A 21,089-nucleotide genomic window follows, 5' to 3' on the forward strand; every position below is an offset into this window, starting at 1 on the left:
TATTCCCTGTGTCTGGAGTTGGGGAAGCCTAGAAAAATTTAAAGACTTGTAACGATCAACAATAAATCTCCTTGCTTCAAGTGTTTCTCCATTCACTCATTCATATTTATTCCTTTTAGGTGCTAGGAACCCTCATCCCATGGTTAATAGGACATATTGTATGTCAGTTGCTTTTTATTTTCAAGTATGTCTGTTTCAATCACATTTTGCCCGCCAAAGGCCACTGAAAGCAGAAAAAACTTTGGGAAAAAGGACTTGAGGGCAGCAGCCTGACACGAGGTGGCTGCTCAATAAAAGTTTGCTAACTTAAGGCTGTGGACTCCAGTCTGAGGGGGAGCTAAAAAATGTTCTCACATGCAAGACTGAACACATCTACACCGGTGTTTTAAACTTTCTTAGGCCCTGAGGGCGAACAGCACGAAGGTCTAGCAGGCCACAAGGCGGAGAATCAAAACTGCTGCTTCTGGCGTTCAGCTCAGCTCCACTCAAGCGCAGCTTCCATCCGGCGGCACAAAAATACTTCCGGCGTTCTGCTTTTTACGTGCTGAGTCACGGCCACAGTCTCCACCCCAGGTTTGAGGGGCAGGATGAGCAAAATATGACATGAGTGGGGAAAAAAAAAGGCTTGGGAATTAATTTTCTCCACTCGCCTATCGGTTTTCTCATCAGGGGAATATTTTCTTCTGAGCCCCGAAGCGCTATTCAACCACTTCTTCAAACCACCTTCCCGCTTCTGTCATAAACGCTGCGCAACCGTCCGAGCGCCCTTCTCCCGTCGTCCTCCGCGCCACTCTCTCCGCCTCTTTTTCCTCGCCCCGCCCACCCCTGGTTTCGAAGAGCTCGCTGGGTGCTCCGAGAATTCGGCCCGCGCTCGTTGGTTCTTTCTATTCCCTGTTCCCATTGGTTGATTACGTGCGCGTGACTGCTCTCTTGCCTTATTATTGGCTAGAATCAATTGCGTCATCGACGGCCAGGAGGGCGGGGGGATGAGGGAAGTTGGCGTGAGGGAGACCGGATTGGGGGAGGGGTTCAGGCCTGTCCTCCCCCCGGCTGCGGCAGCACTACCACCGGCCGCCACCGCCTCTGAAACGCTGAGGAGGAGGAGCAGCTGGAGGAGGTGGGTCTTGGCGAGCGGGATGCCCCTCGCTCCGGCTTGGTGGTGAATGCTGAGGAGAGTCACGGTTGCTGCAGTCTGTGCCATCGGGAGGAAGTTGTGGTGTGAGGCCGGGCGGGAGCTCGCGGCGCTGTGGAGAATAGAAGCGCGGGGTCGGTGCGAAGACTCGGCGGCTGCCAGACCCTTTCCTATTCTGACCATGCCTGGAAGGAACAAGGCGAAGTCCACCTGCAGCTGCCCTGACCTGCAGCCCAATGGACAGGATTTGGGCGAGAGCGGCCGGGTTGCTCGTCTGGGAGCCGATGAATCTGAGGAGGAGGGACGGAGGGGGCCTGTCAGTAATGTCGGAGATCCTGAGATCGTCAAGTCTCCCAGCGATCCCAAGCAATACCGGTGAGGGAGAAGGCTTGGACCGGGGAGGAGAGCAGGGGGCGGCCTCTCTGTTCCCGCTGTGGTACCTTCTCGTCTCCTAATCTTCCGAAGGAGCAACCAGGGGCACACTTCCCACCCCAGAAGCTTCCTTGGACGGAAGTGGCAAGGGCAGTTAGGGGCATCTGTGTGGTGTCAGCTCAACGAGGGGCAGATCTTGGGTCCCACCAGGAATCAGGATGTCAGAACGGGACGGGTTGTTGGAGTAGTTATGACATTCGCTAAAGCAAGAGTGGAGGTTTTCCTGAGGATGGCAGGCTGGATGGTCAGGGAGTCTTGGTATTCTGTTATGAGGAAAGGTTGAAGGGGCTGGGGATTTTAATTTTGGAGAGGATATTAAGGGGCATATCATCACTATCCACAAATACTTGAGGAGCCTGTAGTTGAAAGGGGGGTAAAACTAATGGGTGGAAGTTACTAGAGGATCGTGTGGTTTCAGTAAAAGAATTTAGGCATCAGAGTTGGCCTGTGATGAAGTGACTTATTTCCGTGGGTTGTTTCTCTTTGCTAGAATGGTTGGGTGAACTCTTCCAAGAATATATTAGAGAGGACTTGAGTCTCAACTGAGTCATACAAGACTTGTAAGGTTTCTTCTAATCCTGAAATTCTCAACTTTTGGTTTATGCCATAATCCTCTAAACATCTCTAGTAACTGGTGGCTCAATCCCCACCTAAATATTTTCTTTACAGGTAACTTATTCCATAGAACGTCATGACTGTAATGTATTTTAAGGAGAGAGCATATTGTCTAACTTCATTTTAAAGGTTGAGGAAATTGAGATCCAGAGAGTCTGCTTCTTGTTCAGAATTATACAACTGAATAATAACAGAGCTGGTTTGAACCCTGTCCGTCTGACACCAAATGCCCTGCACAATTTACTGATTTTTATAAAGTTCTTACTGAGTTGAAAGCTGAAGGATTCTAGGTTAAATTTGTTGTGTGCCCCTACATTGTTAGAGCAGGAAAGAACCTTAGACTTAATCTTTTTCACTCCCCACCACCCGCAAAAGACAGGTGACTGAAACTAAGGTCTAGAAGGAAGTGTTTTAGCCCTAAATTGAAGACAGGCCTAAATTCTTCTTTCACTCCACATCTAGAGATTAACAGTACACAACTCTTTGTACTATTCTTCCCAGGCTGAAGATCTTTATGGATGGGCTAAGTTTTCTCTCTTTCTCATCAAAGATGTGGTTATATTAGTAATAATATAAATGAGCAAGTTGAAACCTTGATAAAAGTTATTTAGCTTTTGCCCTCCAGATTAAATAACAGCTTCAGTTTTTTTTCTGCCTATATAAAGTTACATAATAACAGGTAATGTTTATAGAATGTCCACTATGTGTCAGATACTGTTCACACTGCCTTTGATGTATTGTTTCATTTAATGACCTCATTTTTGGCATATTCATTTGAAAAATACTTACCAAGTCTTACTGTTTGCTAAGCGCTGAGCTATCTTAAATCTTTTCTGAAACTTGGTTGAATATAACTTAATAAATGATATTTTATTCTGGGTACTGGGCATACAAAGATGATTAAGACAGTCCCTGCCTTCAGGGAGCTTCCAATGTAGTAGAGGGACACAGACACATAAAAAAGGTATAATTAGAGCACTAAAGTTTTATAGAAACTGTAATAGAAGTATGTGCTGGGTATAGCAAGGAATAAAGTAAGAAATGGTATAAACTCTACCTGGGGAGAAAGTTAGAAAAGACTTCAAAGGGGAGATAATGCTTAAAAGGTATTGTCTGAGTAATTGTTGCATTTCTACATTTTTGTGGTCTTTTGCCAAATCATTGTCCTTCTTAGTGTCTCAGTTTTCTTATTTTAAAGTGAAGGGTGTTGATTAAGAATAGCAGTGTTGGGCTTCCCTGGTGGCGCAGTGGTTGAGAATCTGCCTGCCAATGCAGGGGACATGGGTTCGAGCCCTGGTCTGGGAAGATCCCACATGCCGCGGAGCAGCTGGGCCCGTGAGCCACAATTACTGAGCTTGCGCGTCTGGAGCCTGTGCTCCGCAACAAGAGAGGCCGCGATAGTGAGAGGCCCGCACACCCCGATGAAGAGTGGCCCCCGCTTGCCACAACTAGAGAAAGCCCTCGCACAGAAACGAAGACCCAACACAGCCATTAAAAAAAAAAAAAAAAGAATAGCAGTGTTTTCCAATAACTTCCTCTCCTTTCAAAAGAGCAGGTCCACTTTTATCTGTTTTATATACCAACGTTTTCAATTAGACTCTTAAAGGAAAGATTTTGTTACTTTAAAATAAAGGTGGAAAACCTCGATATTAGATGAATTTTAAAGACTTACCCATCCTAAAGTTAAATTCTCTGAATTTTGTAACCAGAAGTAGACATGAGGCATCTGCAGCCCAGAGAGCTGAATTATCCTTCTAGGACCTGCTCAGATGTTATCTCTGTGAAGCCTTTCCAGGCAGAACTAATCCCTCCTTTCACTGTATTTCAGTAGGACTTTATACATGGTCCATTGCAGTACACATCCATTGTATTATAATTATTTATCTTTTGAATGTGTGAATAAGTACCAGAGGCGGACCTGATTAAAGGAATATTTTGTTGAAAATAACACCTCAAAATACTTGTTTACCAGTCTGCATTTATTAAAATAGCCTGTGGAATTTTACTTCTCTATATGTAATTTGTTTTAAGTTTTTGGAAATGTTAGTCATACCTCCGGGACATCCATTCTGCTTTTTTTAGTGATCTGTATAAATGCTTGGTAAGTGTTGATTTCCTTCTCTTCTGGAAGGATTAGGGACTTTTTTCCCTGTAAAGTAGGCATTGAGGTCAACTTAAGTGGTCCTCTAAGAAGTTGTACGGGAAGGAGTGGGAAACAGAAGGGAAGCCTTTAGCAGTGAAGGTTTGAAATAGATAGTGTAGAGAATGGGTGAAGTATATTGGAGAAATACTGAGAGAGAAGTTATGAGTTCTTGAGCATGAAAATGATGTAAATAAAGCAGTGTTTTAAGATTAATCTGAAGATAGTAGCTTAGACCCACAAGATGTGGCAAGACTGTTTTAAGGGGTAATTATATTGGATTGGCCAAAAAGTTCTTTCAGTTTTTAAGTAAAAATAAAAGACATATTTTTCATTTGCATCAAGAACTTTATTGAGCAATGTATTCACCGTTTTGTTCCACTACCTTCTGCCATTTTTCAGGCAACTTCATAATTACATCTTCCCAAAACTTTTTATCTTTTTGAGCAAAGAACTGTTACAGTTGCGTTTTACAGTCTTCCAGGGAATTGAAATTTTTTCCATTAAGAGAATTATGTAAAGACCGAAATAAATGGAAACCCGAATGTGCAATGTCTGGTGAATCAGAACTTCCCAGCCAAGCTGTAACAGTTTTTGCCTGGTCATCAAAGAAACATATGGTCTTGCGTTATCCTGATGGAAGATTATAAGTTTTCTGTTGACTAATTCTGGATGGTTTTCGTGGAGTGCTGCTTTCAGTTGGTCTAATTGGAATTAATTGTTTGGTTTTCCGGAAGGAGCTCATGATAGAGGACTACCTTCCAATCCCACCATATACACAACATCACCTTCTTTGGATGAAGACCGGCCTTTGGTGTGGTTGGTGGTGGTTCATTTCCCTTTCCCCATTATCTGTTCCTTTCCACATTATTGTACGGCATCCACTTTTTATCACCTATCACAATTTGTTTTAAAAACGGAACGTTTTCGTTACGTTTAAGTAGTGAATTGCATGCGGAAATGTGGTCAAGAAGGGTTTTTTTGCTTAACTTATGTGGAAACCAAACATCAAAGCGATTAACATAACCAAGCTGCTGCAAATGATTTTCACCGCTTGATTTGGATATTTTGAGTGTGTTGACTGTCTCCCAGGTGGTATAACATTGATTGTTCTCAATGTCTCAGTTTGATCGCTATCAACTTGAACTGGTCTACCCGACCATGGAGCATCGTCCAGCGAGAACTCTCCAGCATGAAACTTCTCAAACCACTTTTGACACGTTTGATCAGTCACAGCACCTTCTCCATACACTGCACAAATCTTTTTTTGCGTTTCAGTTGCGTTTTTACCTTTCTTGAAATAATAAAGCATAATATGCCGAAAATGTTGCTTTTTTCCTTCCATCTTCAATATTAAAATGGCTACACAAAAATTTACCAATTTTGATTTTCTTAAAAATGCACGCTGATATGACAGCTGTAACAAAACAGTCTAATGAAATTGTTTTGAATGAGGTTAAACACAACTAAGCTCTACTAGAGCCATCTTACGGAAACGAATGTTTTGGCCAACCCAATAATTGTGTATTGAATGGTGTGTGCTGATGTATATGGTACTATTCTTTCTCTAATTGATGTGTTCCCCTCTTCACTTTTTTTTTTCTTTCCTCTTATTAACTTAATTTAACAAATGTTTGCTATGCTAAAAACCTATGAATCTGGAGTTCAAGTCTGTTTTGCTCACTCACAGCATGTCATAGTTCTCAAATAGTATTTGTAGAACGTCTAAATGCATGAGTGCCCATATGCCAGGCATTTTCATGGAACTCTTGGGGATATTCTGCTAGGAACTTTTTAGATCAAATTTGTATCCTGGCCAGTTTTAAAAAATAATTACTTGATTTTTGAGAGAAAACAAGTATGAATAGGCAGGTTACAGAGAAAAAAATATAAATTATACAAATAATAATATGAATGGTGATATTGTAGTATATTTAATTCATATAGAAGCTTGTGGTAGTTGGCACGTAATAAGCATTCAAATGTTAGCTGTTATTGTTTTAATATGTTCACAATTATTAAATGATATTTGCAGCACTGTAATAGCAAAAAGTTGACAACTTTATTGTCCATTGGTTGGCTAAAGATTATTATTATACCATTCTACAAGGAAAATAATATGTAACTATAAGAATAGATAGAGGGGCTTCCTTGGTAGTGCAGTGGTTAAGAATCTGCCTGCCAGTGTAGGGGGCACGGGTTTGAGCCCTGGTCCGGGAAGATCCCACATGCCACGGAGCAACTAAGCCCATGTGCCACAACTACTGAGCCTGCGCTCTAGAGCCTGTGAGGCACAACTACTAAGCCCATGTGCCACAACTACTGAAGCCCGCACACCTAGAGCCTGTGCTCCGCAGCAAGAGAAGCCACCTTAATGAGAGGCCTGCACACCGCAATGAAGAGTAGCCCCCATTCGCTGCAACTAAAAAGAAAGCCTGCGTGCAGCAACGAAGACCCAATGCAGCCAAAAATAAATAAGTAAATAAATAAGTAAATAAATAAATTTATTAAAAAAAAAATAAAGTGTTTAAAAAAATAGATAGATGGTTTTATATATCGTTATGGAGAGGTGTCCCACTTACTGTTGAATGAAAAAAGCCAGTTGCAAACCAAAATATATTGTATAATTCCATTGTTATAAAGAAAACCCAGAAAACAACACCTCCCATTATATGTTTACCTAAAATGTAATTTACTGTGTTTAGATATGTAGAGAAATGATTAGAAGTGATATTAAGTAAGCTTGTTTCTCTAGAGAAAAGGAGAGATTTGACTTGAGTTGTTTACTTTTTAGTAATTAAAAAAGATTGATCAATAAACAAAAGTATTATGTGGTCCTTGTAGGAAATTTAGATAACAAGAAAAATTTTAAATTCCCTATAATCATTCCACCTGGCATTAACCACTGGTAACGTTTTTTATAACCTTTATTCCTTTTTGCTATGCAGTTGTAATTTATAATTTTGAAATGGTATAATACCATCTTTAAGAATGTTGTGAACATTTTCTTATTAAGTGTTTTTCAATATATTTTGTCCACTTAGAAGTCCATGGTGTAGATATACCATAATTTAATCATTAGCATTTTATAGGATGTTTAGATTATCAAATTTTTCTTTACCTTAGAAGCCTGTTTATTCTCAACTGAATCCTTTGGGTGTAGACCCAATCATAATGGGTTTGGTAGATATGTAGGGTAACCTCTGGTGATCTGGTCTGTTTCTAGGATATTCTTTACTTGGGAGAACTGGCAGACAAGAAGATGGTTTGTTCTGGGACTTCCACTCTGACATAGGTCTTATTTTCATACTGGTTCCTAGAATGAAGTCAGTCATTAAGCCTGTCCAAGTCATAGGAAACTGAGTATATTATAGTCCTTTTCTAGTGTGTGTGTGTGTGTGTGTGTGTGTGTGTGTGTGTGTGTGTGTGTATTTTTTTTTCTTTTTTTGTGGTGGAGATGGTGGGCTTAATTACATGGTTGGACCAGAATTAAACTGTTTGCAGAAAGGTTGGAAGTAGATTGTAGTTTGGAAAGTTCACTTGGTCCTCTGAAGACGTGTACAGAGATTTTATATTTTTATTACCACCACCAACAATGATCTTTGTTCTCCTAATAATAGCTGGTATTTGTTGAGTGCTTACTAGGTATTAAGTGCTATTCTATAGCACTTAGTTTACATAGGTTATCTCATTTAATCTTTACAGTAATCCTATTAGATAGTGCTCTTATTACATGATAGCCTATATGCTATTCTATGAAAATACATTACTGAGCAGGTACTGAGCACTAGCTAGAGTATAAATGAATTGTGTTCTCTCATTTGGTTCCTTCTAAGCAAAATTCTTAACCATGACAGATAAGGTCTAAGTCCCTCCATTTTTTGATTCTTAACTTTCCAGCTTCACATTCTGTTATGTGGTTTTGTGCTACTTTTCTTGGCACATGCTGTACTCTGGTCAAACATTACCTCCTCTGTGAACCCTTTACCTCTCTTCCTTCAGTCTTCCCCTCCTATGTGTGAATTATTTACACTCTTGTGTGCCCCTGTAGCAATTTTTTTCAAGGTATTTCATATTTTTGTAAGTACTGGTTTGTCTTTCCCCTCTATTATGCTGAAATTTTTGTAGAGAGGGATTTTGTTTCTTTGAATCTTTGTATGCCTTCTTTTCTGTTATTAATAAATCAACTGTCTATACACCTAACACCCATCTTTCCACTTGTGCAATAGATCCCATCCCATCTTTATTGACCCCAGCCACCAATTATTTCACCAGTTGTTCCCCTTCCATCCTGCATCATCAATTTCCCCTTTTTACTAGATCATTCCCGTGAGCATACAAATATGCTGTAATTGTTCCTATCTTCTGGGGAAAAGCATTTCTTTGCTCAGATCCCCTTGGACCTATGCCCTTCCAGCTACTCAAACTTCTCTATTTCCTTGATAGCAAAGCTTGTTAGAAGAGTTGTCTGTATTCAAAATTTGCAGTTCATCTACTCCTATTATTTCTTGAACTCAGAGTGGGCTTTTGCCACTTTGCTTTACCAAAATAGCTATTTTCAAGATCACCAATAACTTTTACAATTGGTCAGTTCTCAAGTTCTTATCTTACTTGACCTTTCAGTATCTTATGACACAGTTGGTCGTTCTTTCCTTCTTGAAATGCTTTTTTTCAGTTCCAGGTCAACACTGTTCTTAGTTCTCTTTCTGCCTCATTTGCAAGGTTTCTCCTTATCTCCTTTCTCCTTATCTCTAAATTTTGGAGCGCCTGGGCTCAGTTCTTGGACTTCTCTTCCCTGTCTGCTTTTGCTCCCTGTGCTGTGGCTTTAAATAGCACCCTGTATTGAATAACAATTTTACTTAGGTTCCCCACCCCTATGCTCTTTCTTACTGTTTTATTTTTCTTCATAGCACTTATTTGCTATTTGATATACTATATATTTACTTGTTCATGAGAGCAAGGACTTTGTTTTGTTCATCACTATATCTCTAGTGCCTAGAATGGTGCCTTTCTCATAGTCTTGCTTCCATCTCTGACCCCTTCATCCTTTTCTCCTCTGGCCTGATGGATATATAAGGATATGTTTTGCAGTCTTCCTTTTTTAAAATCATTTTATTTCTTGTTTTTATTTCAGATTAAAATTTTTTATAAAACCATATAGATACACTTGAAGCTCTTTGGATATTGCCCCCTCCTATTGCATTCCCTACCCTCTTTTTCCAGTCTTAACCATTATCTGAATTTTGTATATATATACCATTCCTATGTATATTTGTATACTTTTTATTAAATATGCATTTATCTATAAACAGTATACATTATTGCTTTCACATGTTTTAAGACATAAATAGAAATTATATCACATTGGATGTCTCATAACTTTTTTTTTTGGTTTAACATTGCTTTTGAGATTTGTTCGTGCTGATAAGTGTAATACTAGTTATTTGTGTTATATGCTGTTTAATATCTTGTGTGAATATATCATTATTTATTTGTTTTCCTACCACTGGTCATTTAGATTATTCCCAATTTTCTGTTGCATTTTGTTTTCTGATTATGCCACAATTTATCTTTTCTCGATTGTTGTATATTTAGGTCATTTCCAGTGCTTCAGTGAACATTTTTACACATGACTCCTTGAGTACACATTTTAGACTTTGTTTATATACCTATAAGTGAAATGACTAATTTTTAACCTTACTATAGATGTTGCCAAAGTACTCTTCTAATTAGTTGTACTATTTACATTTATTCCAGAGTTCCTGCTTCTATATATTATTACCAATTCCTGATACTGTTAGATTTTTTAAAAAATTATTGAGAACTTGATCTGTGGGAAATATTTTTCTCTTAAAAATTTTTTTATTTGCAATTTCCCTTATTACTAATAAAATCAAACGTTATTTCATGTTTCCTGGCCATTTGGATTCTCCTTTTATGAGCCGCCCATTTTTCTATTGGGTTGTTTGTTTTCCCCTCTTTTAAATTGACTTGTAAGGATTCTTTACATATTTTAAATACTAATCCATTGTTGATTATATGAGTTGCAAATATATTCTCTAAGTTTATATAGCTTATCATTACCCTTTGTTTATAAAGTCTTAAAATTTAATCAGATTTATTCATCTTTTTATTTATGGTTTGTGCTTTTTCATCTTATTTATTTCCTTCTAGAAGTTTTATAGTTTTGCTTTTTACACTTGCGTAAGGATCTAATTTTATTACTGTTCTTTAAAAATATGGGCAGCCAGTTGTCCAAGCACACCTTTTGAAAAGTCTATATCCCAGAGGTCACCAAATTTTTTCTGTAAAGGGCTAGATAAGAAATATTTTAGACTTTGTCAGTCAAGAGGCAAAATTAATGATATTATGTAGGTACTTATATAACAAGAAAGAAAACAAATTTCTGCAAATTAAAAAAAAAAAAATTTTTTTTTTTTTTTGGCCATGCTGCGCAGCTTGTGGGATCTTAGTTCCCTGACCAGGGATTGAACTCAGGCCACCACAGTGAAAGCGTTGAGCCCTAACTGGACCACCAGGGAATTTCCTCTGCAAATTTTAAATAAAATTTTCATTAAGTTCAAAATACAATAGTAGTACTTTATTTAGTAATACAGGTCTACTAGTGAGAAGAGGTGGAATTCTTTTTGGGAGGGGTAGCATTTTGCTTTTGGGGAGGTTCAAAGTTAATGTTCCCTGTCTTTAAAGTTGATTGTAAATGTGTCATCTGTTAATACTGATTTGTAATGAGAGTTTACATATTTCATCTTTGAAAATGTGTTTTCACACAGACAGGTACTACCAAATACTGATATTAGTCTACGAGCATTTGATTTTATTTGAACATATTCATTGCTTGGAAGGCATTTATAGAATTCTATTAGTTTCTTCTCTGATATTTTTGCCGTTTAGAATGCCATTACATTGTAGATTAATCATTTCTGATTGAAAATTAGGTGGAAGCTCCTCAATTGCACAGTTAAAAGGACTTTGAAATAAGGAAATTTCCTTTGTGCTTGCACCAACGTCTGAAAAACACTGCTGGAACCGTAGTTTGCTTGGAAAACGTATCTGCGGCAAATTTGTGTGGGAATGGAGATAGGGCTTCTTGTTTTAACTTGTTTTTAAAAATCTTTTATTTATTTATTTATTTTTATATATTTATTTTTGGCTGTGTTGGGTCTTCGTTTCTGTGCAAGGGCTTTCTCTAGTTGCGGCAAGCGGGGACCACTCTTCATCGCGGTGCGCGGGCCTCTCACTATCGCGGCCTCTCGTTGCGGAGCACAGGCTCCAGACGCGCAGGCTCAGTAGGTGTGGCTCACGGGCCCAGTTGCTCCGTGGCATGTGGTATCTTCCCAGACCAGGGCTCGAACCTGTGTCCCCTGCATTAGCAGGCAGATTCTCAACCACTGCGCCACCAGGGAAGCCCTTGTTTTAACTTTTAACAGCACAGGAAAAGTATAAAGCCGCTTGCCATTGCTTGTAATTCAGATAACATTAGTTGTTTTTGAAACATAAGTTTTGCGTATAGGCACTGTTTGGTAATTTTGGGTTGAAATCATTAAGAAACATGAAGTCCGCAGCAAAAGCTGACTTCCAAAGCCATCTGGTATTTGACAGTGGCTGAAGGCTCTTCTTCAAAAAAGTTTAAGTTTTTACTCTGAGCTCATAACATTGCAATAAAAGGTTCCTATTGCTAAACCATCAAACTGCTTACTCTAGAGTAAGGGAAATTAAAAATATTCAGTTTCTGGGAATTTCCTGGCAGTCCAGTGGTTAGAACTTGTGCTTTCACTGCCACGGGTCTGGGTTCGATCCCTGGTCGGGAACTAAGATTCTGCAAGCTGCGCGGAGCAGCCAAAAAAAAAAAAAGTTCAGCTATTTTTTTTTTTTTTTTAATAAATTTATTTATTTATTTTTGGCTGCATTGGGTCTTCTTTGCTGCGTGTGGGCTTTCTCTGGTTGTGGCGAGTGGGGGTTACCCTTTGTTGAGGTGCATGGGCTTCTCATTGTGGTGGCTTCTCTTGTCGCAGAGCACGGGCTCTGGGTGTGCGGGCTCAGTAGTTGCGGCACGCCGGCTCTAGAACACAGGCTCAGTAGTTGTGGCACACGGGCTTATTGCCCCACGGCATGTGGGATCTTCCTGGTCCAGGGCTCAGAACCCGTGTCCCCTGCACTGGCAGGCGGATTCTTAACCACTGCGCCACCATGGAAGTCCCTCAGCTTCTCTTTCTGACAGAAATTAACAGAACTAATGATTATAAAGTCTACAAGAGCAAATGACTACTAAAGATAGGAATTTATTTATTTATTTAAATTTTTTTTTTTAAGATAGGAATTTATTAACAAAATCCACACTGAAAGTGTGACATTTGAGTTCAACTTTTCCCTTTCCTTATTTGGACATGATAGATATGTGCTGTTGTTTCAAAGAAGAAGTTACAGTACATGTGACACTTGAAATGCTGTTCAGTTATACATGCATTACTGCAGTTTTTAGGTTGTCGAGCAGCAGTGAAAATGCTGCGTGTGCTCTCTCACAACTACTCCATTCTGCCATTGTGACTCAAAAGCAGCCATAGACAATAAGTAAATGAATGAGTGTGGCTGTGTTCCAATAAAACTTTGTTTATGGACACTGAAATTTGAATTTCAGATAATTTCATGTATCATGAAATATTAATCTTTTGTTGGATTTTTTTCCAACCACTTAAAAAAGTAAAAACCATTCTTAGTTTGAAGACTATAAGCCATAGTTTGGTAATTCCTGGCATATCTTTTTTTCTATATTGCCAACTCTGTCATATGTTAAGTTTTCATATATGAATGGATCTTTTTTCAGGGATCTTTATTATGTTTTATTTTGTTAATTTCTTATTATGTTATGGCCTAAAAATTCATATTTTATTTGCAGAGAGGGTTTGTCAAATAATTTTCGTGTCTGTGGACTAAAAAGTTTGATTTCTTGCTGTTTCCATTTATTTTACTTGATACAAATCTTTAATCTGGTTGATTTTGTTGCTAAAATTAGTAATTTATTAATTTTTCATTAATAGGTCTTTATTGAAAATGAAATTCAGATGTAACATCCCACTTCCTGTTCTAAAATACATCCCAATTTTTTTGATAAACCAGTATCAGTGTTTATAGCTCAAAATATTGTTCATACTGAAACATGTAGTCTACTATGATTACATCTTCTTTCTTGAGCAACTTTGTTGTCTCTAGTATTAAAAATTGCCTTATTTTTAAAGACAGCTTTATTGAGATATAATTCACATACCATACAATTCACCCATTTAAAGTGTGCAACTCACTAGCTTTTAGTATATTTACAGAGTTGTGCATTCATTACCACAATTTTAGAACATTTTCATTACCTCAGAAAGAAACCCCACACCCCTTACTTGTCAGCCTCCCCAGTGGTCCAACCTGCACAAGCCCTAGGCAAATGATAATCTGTTTTCTGTCTCTCTAATCCACTGTCTGTCTTTCTAGATCTACATTCTAGAAGTCTCTCTACTTTCTGTGCCTCTGTCTATTCTGGACATTTCATATAAGTGGAATCATATAATATGTCATCTTTTGTGATTGACTACTTTCACTTAATGTTTTCAAGGTTCATCCATTTTGTAGCATGTATCAGTACTTCATTTCTTTTATTGCTGACTAATCCATGGTATGGATATATTTTATTTATCCATTCAGTAGTTGATGGATACTTTTTGGCTATTATGAATAATGCTGCTATGAACACATATGTATAAGTTTTGCGTGGATGTATGTTTTCATTTATTTCAAGTATATAATAAATAGGAATAGAATTGCTGGATCATATGGAAACCATTTAACCATCTGAGGATCTTTCAGACTTTTCCAAAGTGATTGTACCATTTTACTTTCCTTCCAGCAGCATGTGAGAGTTCCAATTTCTCCACATCCTCACCAACATTTGCTTCTATCTGTCTTTTTGATTATAGCCATCCTAGAGGGTATAAAGTGGTATCTCATTGTCATTTGCATTTCCCTGATGGCTGATGATGTTAAACATCTTGTCATGTGTTTACTAGTCATCTGTCATCTTCTTATCTTATACTATGTGTATCTTCTTTGGACAAGTATCTGTTTAAATCCTTTGTCCAACTTTAATTTTTTTAATTGAGTAGTAATAATTCTTTATGTATTCTAGATATAGGTCTTCTTAGATAAATGATTTGCAAAAATTTTCTCTTGATGGTATCCTTTGAAGCACAAAAGTTCTAAATTTTTATGATTATTTATTTTTATTGTTGCTTGTGCATCATATCTAAGATGCCTTATTACTATTATTTTTGTTTAGTGCTCTTTGTGATCTAACATGAATTCTACCCTGGTTCTCTGCCAGAGCTTTAAAACTCCTCTAACTATGGTCAAACACATCAGTAAATCCATCAATTCAACTGTTTCCTTGTATCTTCATTCCTCAATCAGTTTAGAATATAAATTCTTCAGTCCCAGGAAATTGTTCTTGAATTTTTTCCCTAATTTTTCCCCTCTGTTTTCTTTTTTCTTTTGAAGCTACTATATGATATAGGGACACTGTTTCAATGAGAGGGACTTTACTATGGTAACACTGGTAGCCTCTTTCTCTACCTCTTCTTCCCCTTCACAGGAGTGACTTATTTGATTAGTGAGTGCAGTAGAATGACCTTGGGCATGCTCAGTCTAACCTTTTCATCTCTCTCTTCATTCCAGCCTGCAGACAGCCAGTATTTTGGCATATTCTTAGCCAGTGCAATAGACTGAGTGCAGGACTAGCTCTGCCTTTTGGGGGAAATATTTCAGTTCTCGTGGATACTTTACTTCAGAGAGTGTTAGCAAGCCATTTCCAAACCACTCTTGAGCCGTGTTCTCCAACCTAGCTTTATATCAAGGATAAATCTGACATTTCGCTCTCTATTTTTGTTACCTCTTTTTCTCGTCTGATTCTGAAAGCAAGTGGGGAAGAGACGTGCTTTTTAAAAATTGTGGTAAACTGCACATAACAGAATTTACCATTTTAACCATTTTTAAGTGTACTGGTCAGTGGCATTAAGTATATTCACATTGTTGTGCAACCATCACTACCATCCATCTCTAGAACTTTTTCATCTTAAAATGAAACTCTGTACCCATGAAATAATAACTCCCCATTTCCTCCTCCTCCCAGTCCCTGGCAGCTGCCATTCTACTATCTATTTGTGAATTTGACTATTCTAGGTTCCTCATGTAAGTTGAATTATACCATGTTTGTCCTTCTGTATCTGCTTTATTTCATTTAGCATAATATCTTCAAAATTCATCCATGTTGTGGCATGTGTTAGAATTTCCGTCTTTTTTAAGACTGAATAATATTCCCCTGTATGTATATATCACATTTTGTTTATTCATCTGTTGATAGACTTTTGAGGTGTTTCCTCCTTTTAGCTATTGTGAATAATGCTGCTGTGAACATTGGCTTACAAATACTCTTCTAGTCTCTGCTTTAAACTCATTTGGGTATATACCAGGAAGTAGACTTGTTCAATCATTTGAGTCCTCCTAATGTATTAGCGTTGCTGTGTAACAATCCACCTCAAAATTTAAGTGGCTCAAAGCAACAGTGATTTATTATTTTTTTACAATTCTATGGGATGACCAGGCAATTTTCTTTTTCCTCTTTCCTGGGCTCACTTTTGTGGCTATATTCATTTTGTGGGTTGGTTGGAGCTAGAGGGTCTAAGATGGCTTCAATCACATGTCTAAGGCCTTGGTGGGGACAGCTAGAAGGTAGGCCTTCTCTCTGCACATAATATATCCTCATTCATAGTTTAGCTTAAACTTCTTGACATGGCAGCTGAGTCCCCAGAGAGTGAAGGCAGAAGCTGCAGGGCATCTTGAGGCCTGGGCTTTAGGACTTCACGACAAATTATAGAGCAAAGTTTACAAAGCTAGCCCAGATTCAAGGGGTGGGGAGAAATAGACTCCAACTCTTGTTGGGAAGATTGACCAGGTCACTGTGGGGGCCATTATTAAAATGATCAATTACACCTAATAACCTAACAACTGATCCATAGATGAGGAACCTTGAGAAATAGGGAAGGACTGCCATTAGGGAACAAAAAGGCCTTCTGGTGAGTCTTAAATGAGGTGGCTTGCTGTTATGTTTTAACAAGCAGAGAAGCATGTGGATTTTTTTGATCTTGGTTATTTGCAAGAACTGTATTGTACCATGCAGTAAGTTTTTGTTTTTGTTTCTTTTTCTTCTTTTTTAAAATTTTACCTTTCGCTGCTGCGTGCGGGCTTTCTCTAGTTGCGGCAAGCGGGGGCTGCTCTTCATTGTGGTACGCGGGCTTCTCATTGCGGTGGCTTCTCTTATTGTGGAGCATGGGCTCTCGGTGCGCGGGCTTCAGTCCTTGTGGCTCGTGGGCTCTAGAGCGCAGGCTCAGTAGTTGTGGCGCACGGGCTTAGTTGCTCCGGGGCATGTGGGATCTTCCCGGACCAGGGATCGAACGCATGTCCCCTGCATTGGCAGGTGGATTCTTAACCACTGCACCACCAGGGAAGTCCCCATCTTTTTCTTCTTTTTTTAAACAAGTTGTATGGTTAGCTTTAAACTAATGCAGCTTGGGTGAGAAGGCTTTAGCTGACTCAGGCAGGCCATATCAGTTTTACTATGTGGACTGTTTTAACTTGAGAGTTGCAACTGGCCTAGAATTATAGGCAAAACTGAACAGGGATTTAATTTTTAATGGTTTGGTGAGCATAACAATTAATGCTTTTATGGACTTCTTAAACCAGGTCTGCAGCTTTAAACTGCAAAGATGTCTAAAGTTTCAAATGTACTATACAGTAGTTAATGACTAAGGCTCTAGCCTTAAATTGTTAATTCCAGGTCTAGACAGACAGTACTAAATCTTTTTAGGTTAAAAGACGGTACTTTGTAGCTATGTACCTTGTCACTACCTGTCCCCTGCCCCCCACTATATGGTCTCAAGAATTTTTGGATTTAAATACATGAGCTCTTAACTGTGGTAATTTTAGTGACTGAAAGTGGCTTCACAAAAGGTTGGTTCATTTAATTAAGGAACAAATAAAAATGAGTGGGTGGATACTTTATTATAAAGAAAATAATGCCACATTCTTGATTCTTGGGCTTTGTTTGAAAAATCTACTTCAGTCTTTTTTTTTTGTCCATGCCACGCAGTCTGTGGGATCTTAGTTCCCCAACCTGGGCCCGGCAGTGAAAGCACCGAGTCTTAACCACTAAACTGCCAGGGAATTCCCTACTTCAGTCTTTATAGTCAGTACAGGAGCAGTGTGAGGATGAAACCAAATAAAGGTAGACAAGTTGAATAAGCTAGAGGGAGAGAGGTTTTCTTAGACATCTTAGAAGAGCCCTACCCCTCCAAAAATTTACACACACACACACACAAATAATTGAGACCACATGGTTTGGGGGGAGGTAATGACGAGTTATATAATTACAAAGTTAGCCCCCCAAGTACCCTCTTTTGACCTATAATGATTTAGCATAGTCTAGGTCTAAAAATAGCAATTTAAGATAGAACCTGGGTCCTAATGATTTTCTCTCTTTATATGGAAATGAGGTCTTGAAGGCTATATAGTATACTGTGGTATGGCTGTGAGATAATGTATTTGCATATTTTTCTATATATGGACATTTGGATGATTTCCAATTTTTCTCTACCACAAATGTTGCTGCAGTGAACATTGTTGACATATCTTTGTGCATGTGTGTGAACATTTCTATAAGATATCTAGAAATGAAATCACTGGGTTGAAATGTATGCAGAGTTTACATTTTTAAGAAAATAGATATGGCCATATTCTCCTACAAAAATACTATACCCACTGAGATTCATAAGCAAGTGTGTGAGAATACCCTGTCCCCTTGTCAGTATTGGATAGCAATACAAATTTAGCTAATTTGCTGGATGAAAATATTTTGTTGTTTTCAGTTGATTATCTTTGATTTCTGGTAAGGTTCAGAATCATTTCATTTATTGGACATCTTGTATTTCTTTTTGAAATGTTTGTATATATTTTTAAACCTATTTTTATTAGTTTTTGTTTTTTGCTCTTATTGATTTGAAGGGACTCGTGTATATTGTTATTCTTTTCTCTCAGTATGTACTTTTCTCTTTGATTTAGTTTATGATGTTTTGTTTTAGAAAAGTTTTAAGTTAGAATATAGTGAAATCTTTCCTCCCCCCCACCGCCCTTTATAGCTTCTGGATTTTGTATCTTGTTTAGCATAAATTTTCTTCATACCAATATTATAGCAGTATTTTCTCATAAATACTTTTAAGACATTTTTTTTCTTTTAGCTCTGTAAGCTGTGTGAATTTATATGTGTTAGGTGTAAGGTAGAGGTGGCTATTTTATCTCCCTAAATGAATTATCTATTGTTTCAACATCATTTATTGAATCAAAATAAAGTGTTGCAACAATATTATAAACATTGCTCTGTTTCTAGAACCTGTTTTCTTAAATTGATCTGTAGGTGTTCCTGTTCCAGTATACTCTTTACTTTTAATTGCTTTAAAATATTTATTTTTATAATTGGTAAGGCAGTTCCCCCTCATGTTTTCCCTTTTCAAAATGTTCTTGGCATTTTTGGATTTTTTTTTTGTCCATATGAATTTTAGAATCAGTATGCCAAGTTACACACACACACACACACACACACACACACACACACACACACACACAAACTTACTGGGATTTTAAAATTGGAATTGCCTTGAATTTATAGATTAATTTGGGGGAAGAATTGATATCTTTGTAATATTGGATGTTCCCATTGCAATGGCATGGTATGACTAGTCAGGTCTGTTATTTTCTCCTGTAAAATTTTCTAGTTTTCCTCATGTTGGATGAGGAACAGAATGGCTTCTGGTGCCATGCTACTTGGGTTCAATCCCTGCTAAGCTTGGGCAAATAAAAATCCTTTTGTGTGTGTGTGTGTGCTTTAGTTTCCTCATGCATAAAATGGGAATAATAACTCATTAGGGTTATTATGAAGATTAAATGGGTTAAGACATATAAATTAATACACTTAAAATGTGAGGTGTTATTATTAGATATATATTTATAGTTTCTTTTGCTTTTGTGAATAGGATCTTTAAGTCTCATTTTAATTGGTTGCTTTTGGTATATAGGAAATTCATGATTTTTGTTCATGGTTCTTGATTTGGATGCTTTGCTGAACTCTTCATACTATACTAATATATATATATTTTAAATTCTCTTGCATTCTCTAGGTAATTGTATATTTTTGCAATGAATTGTTTTAACTTTCAATATCTTTGCCATATAAATCTATTTTATTTATTTATATTGTGGATCTATTTTCATTTGCTAGGACTTCTAATACAGTGCTGAATAGAAGTGATGATGAAGAGCATTTTGTCCATAACTATCTTTAAATGGATTTGATGATTTTATAGAAGTTAACTCTCTGTAAAGCTAAGGGTTGTGTGTGTGTGTGTGTATGTATGTGTGTGTGTTCTTAATTTGTTATGGAGTGGGTTTTGGATTTTCATTAAATTATTTTTATTATACAAATAAGTGATTTTTATTACAAAAGATTGAAAAATATGTAGAAATTATAGAGTAAAGCATGAAAGTTCTTGTATCTTGCTCTACTTTTATTCCTCTCTCCAGATGTATATATTACTGTTACATTTGGTTTGTATCCTTTTAGTTCTTTTGCTATACCTTTATGTACATTTAGTGTGTATATGTGTACACATAATTTTACTTATTTTATAAAATTACTTGGTATTTTGTTTCATTTAGCAGATATAAAGTACCTATCATGTATCAGGCCCCCTTTAGGCATTAACATTCTTTTTGTTCATTCAACAAATATTTCTTAAATGTTTCCTAAGTGCCAGGCAATGTCTTAGGTGCTGGGAATATAGCTATGAAGAAAAAGAAAAGCCCTGCCCTCAGAGCTAACTTTCTAAAGGTGCAGACAGAAAATTTTTTTAAAACCCCAAAAAACTAAAAAACAAAAACAAGTGATGATAAATAGTGTGAAAAAAGTTAAAACAGGATAAAAGAGGATAGGGATGGACTGGGGTGCAATATTAGATAGTGCATCAGAGAAAGTGTGTTTGAAAAGGGGACATTTTAGCAAAGACTTGAAAGAGATGGAGCAGATGTTCAAGAAAGAGCAATAACGTTTCGGTCAGAGCAAAGAGAATGAGGGAAGAGTAGGAAAGAAGTTTGGAGAAGTGGTGGGGCGCCAGATTATGTGGAGCTTTCTAGGCCCTGGTAAGGATTTTGGATTTTATTCCAAGTATGATGGGAAGCCATTGATGGTTTTTGAAAAGAGAAATGGCCTTGTATTAGTTTGTTAGGGCTGCCATAACAAAATACCAAAGTGACTTAAACTACAGAAATTTATTTTCTTACAATTCTGGAGGTTAGAAGTCCAAGATAAAGCTGTCAGTAGGTTTGGTTTCTTCTGAGGCCTCTCCCTTTGGCTTGCAGATGACGGTCTTCTTGCTGTCTCCCCATCTGCTCTTTGATCTGTGTGTGGGCATGTCCAGTGTCTGTGTGTCCAGATTTCCTCCTCTTAATCAGGACACCAGTCAGATTAGACCAGGGCCCACCATAATGGCCTTATTTTAACTTAATCACATCTTTAAAGACCTTATTTCTAAATACAGTCACATTCTGAGGTTAAGACTTTTTACATAAGACTTTTGGAGGAACACAAGTTAGCCCATAATACACCTG

The 21,089-nt window shown here is 37.6% G+C and overlaps 1 protein-coding gene across 3 annotated transcripts in view; it reads left to right on the forward strand.

Annotated features, from left to right (window-relative positions):
• Positions 1 to 985: 985 nt before the first annotated feature.
• Positions 986 to 21,089, forward strand: part of NRDC (nardilysin convertase) — a 95,143-nt gene continuing 75,039 nt past the window's right edge. For 2 of the 3 annotated variants that reach the window (XM_082370256.1, XM_082370257.1), the window contains exon 1: positions 986 to 1,507. In XM_082370256.1, the coding sequence (XP_082226382.1) occupies positions 1,164 to 1,507 (344 nt within the window). In that variant the 5' untranslated portion in view covers positions 986 to 1,163. The remainder of the gene's footprint in view (positions 1,508 to 21,089) is intronic. The other variant, XM_082370258.1, reaches the window with a different exon arrangement.

The sequence above is a fragment of the Balaenoptera borealis genome (assembly GCF_965194805.1).
Source record: "Balaenoptera borealis genome assembly, chromosome: 1".
NCBI classification, from domain to species: domain Eukaryota; kingdom Metazoa; phylum Chordata; class Mammalia; order Artiodactyla; family Balaenopteridae; genus Balaenoptera; species Balaenoptera borealis.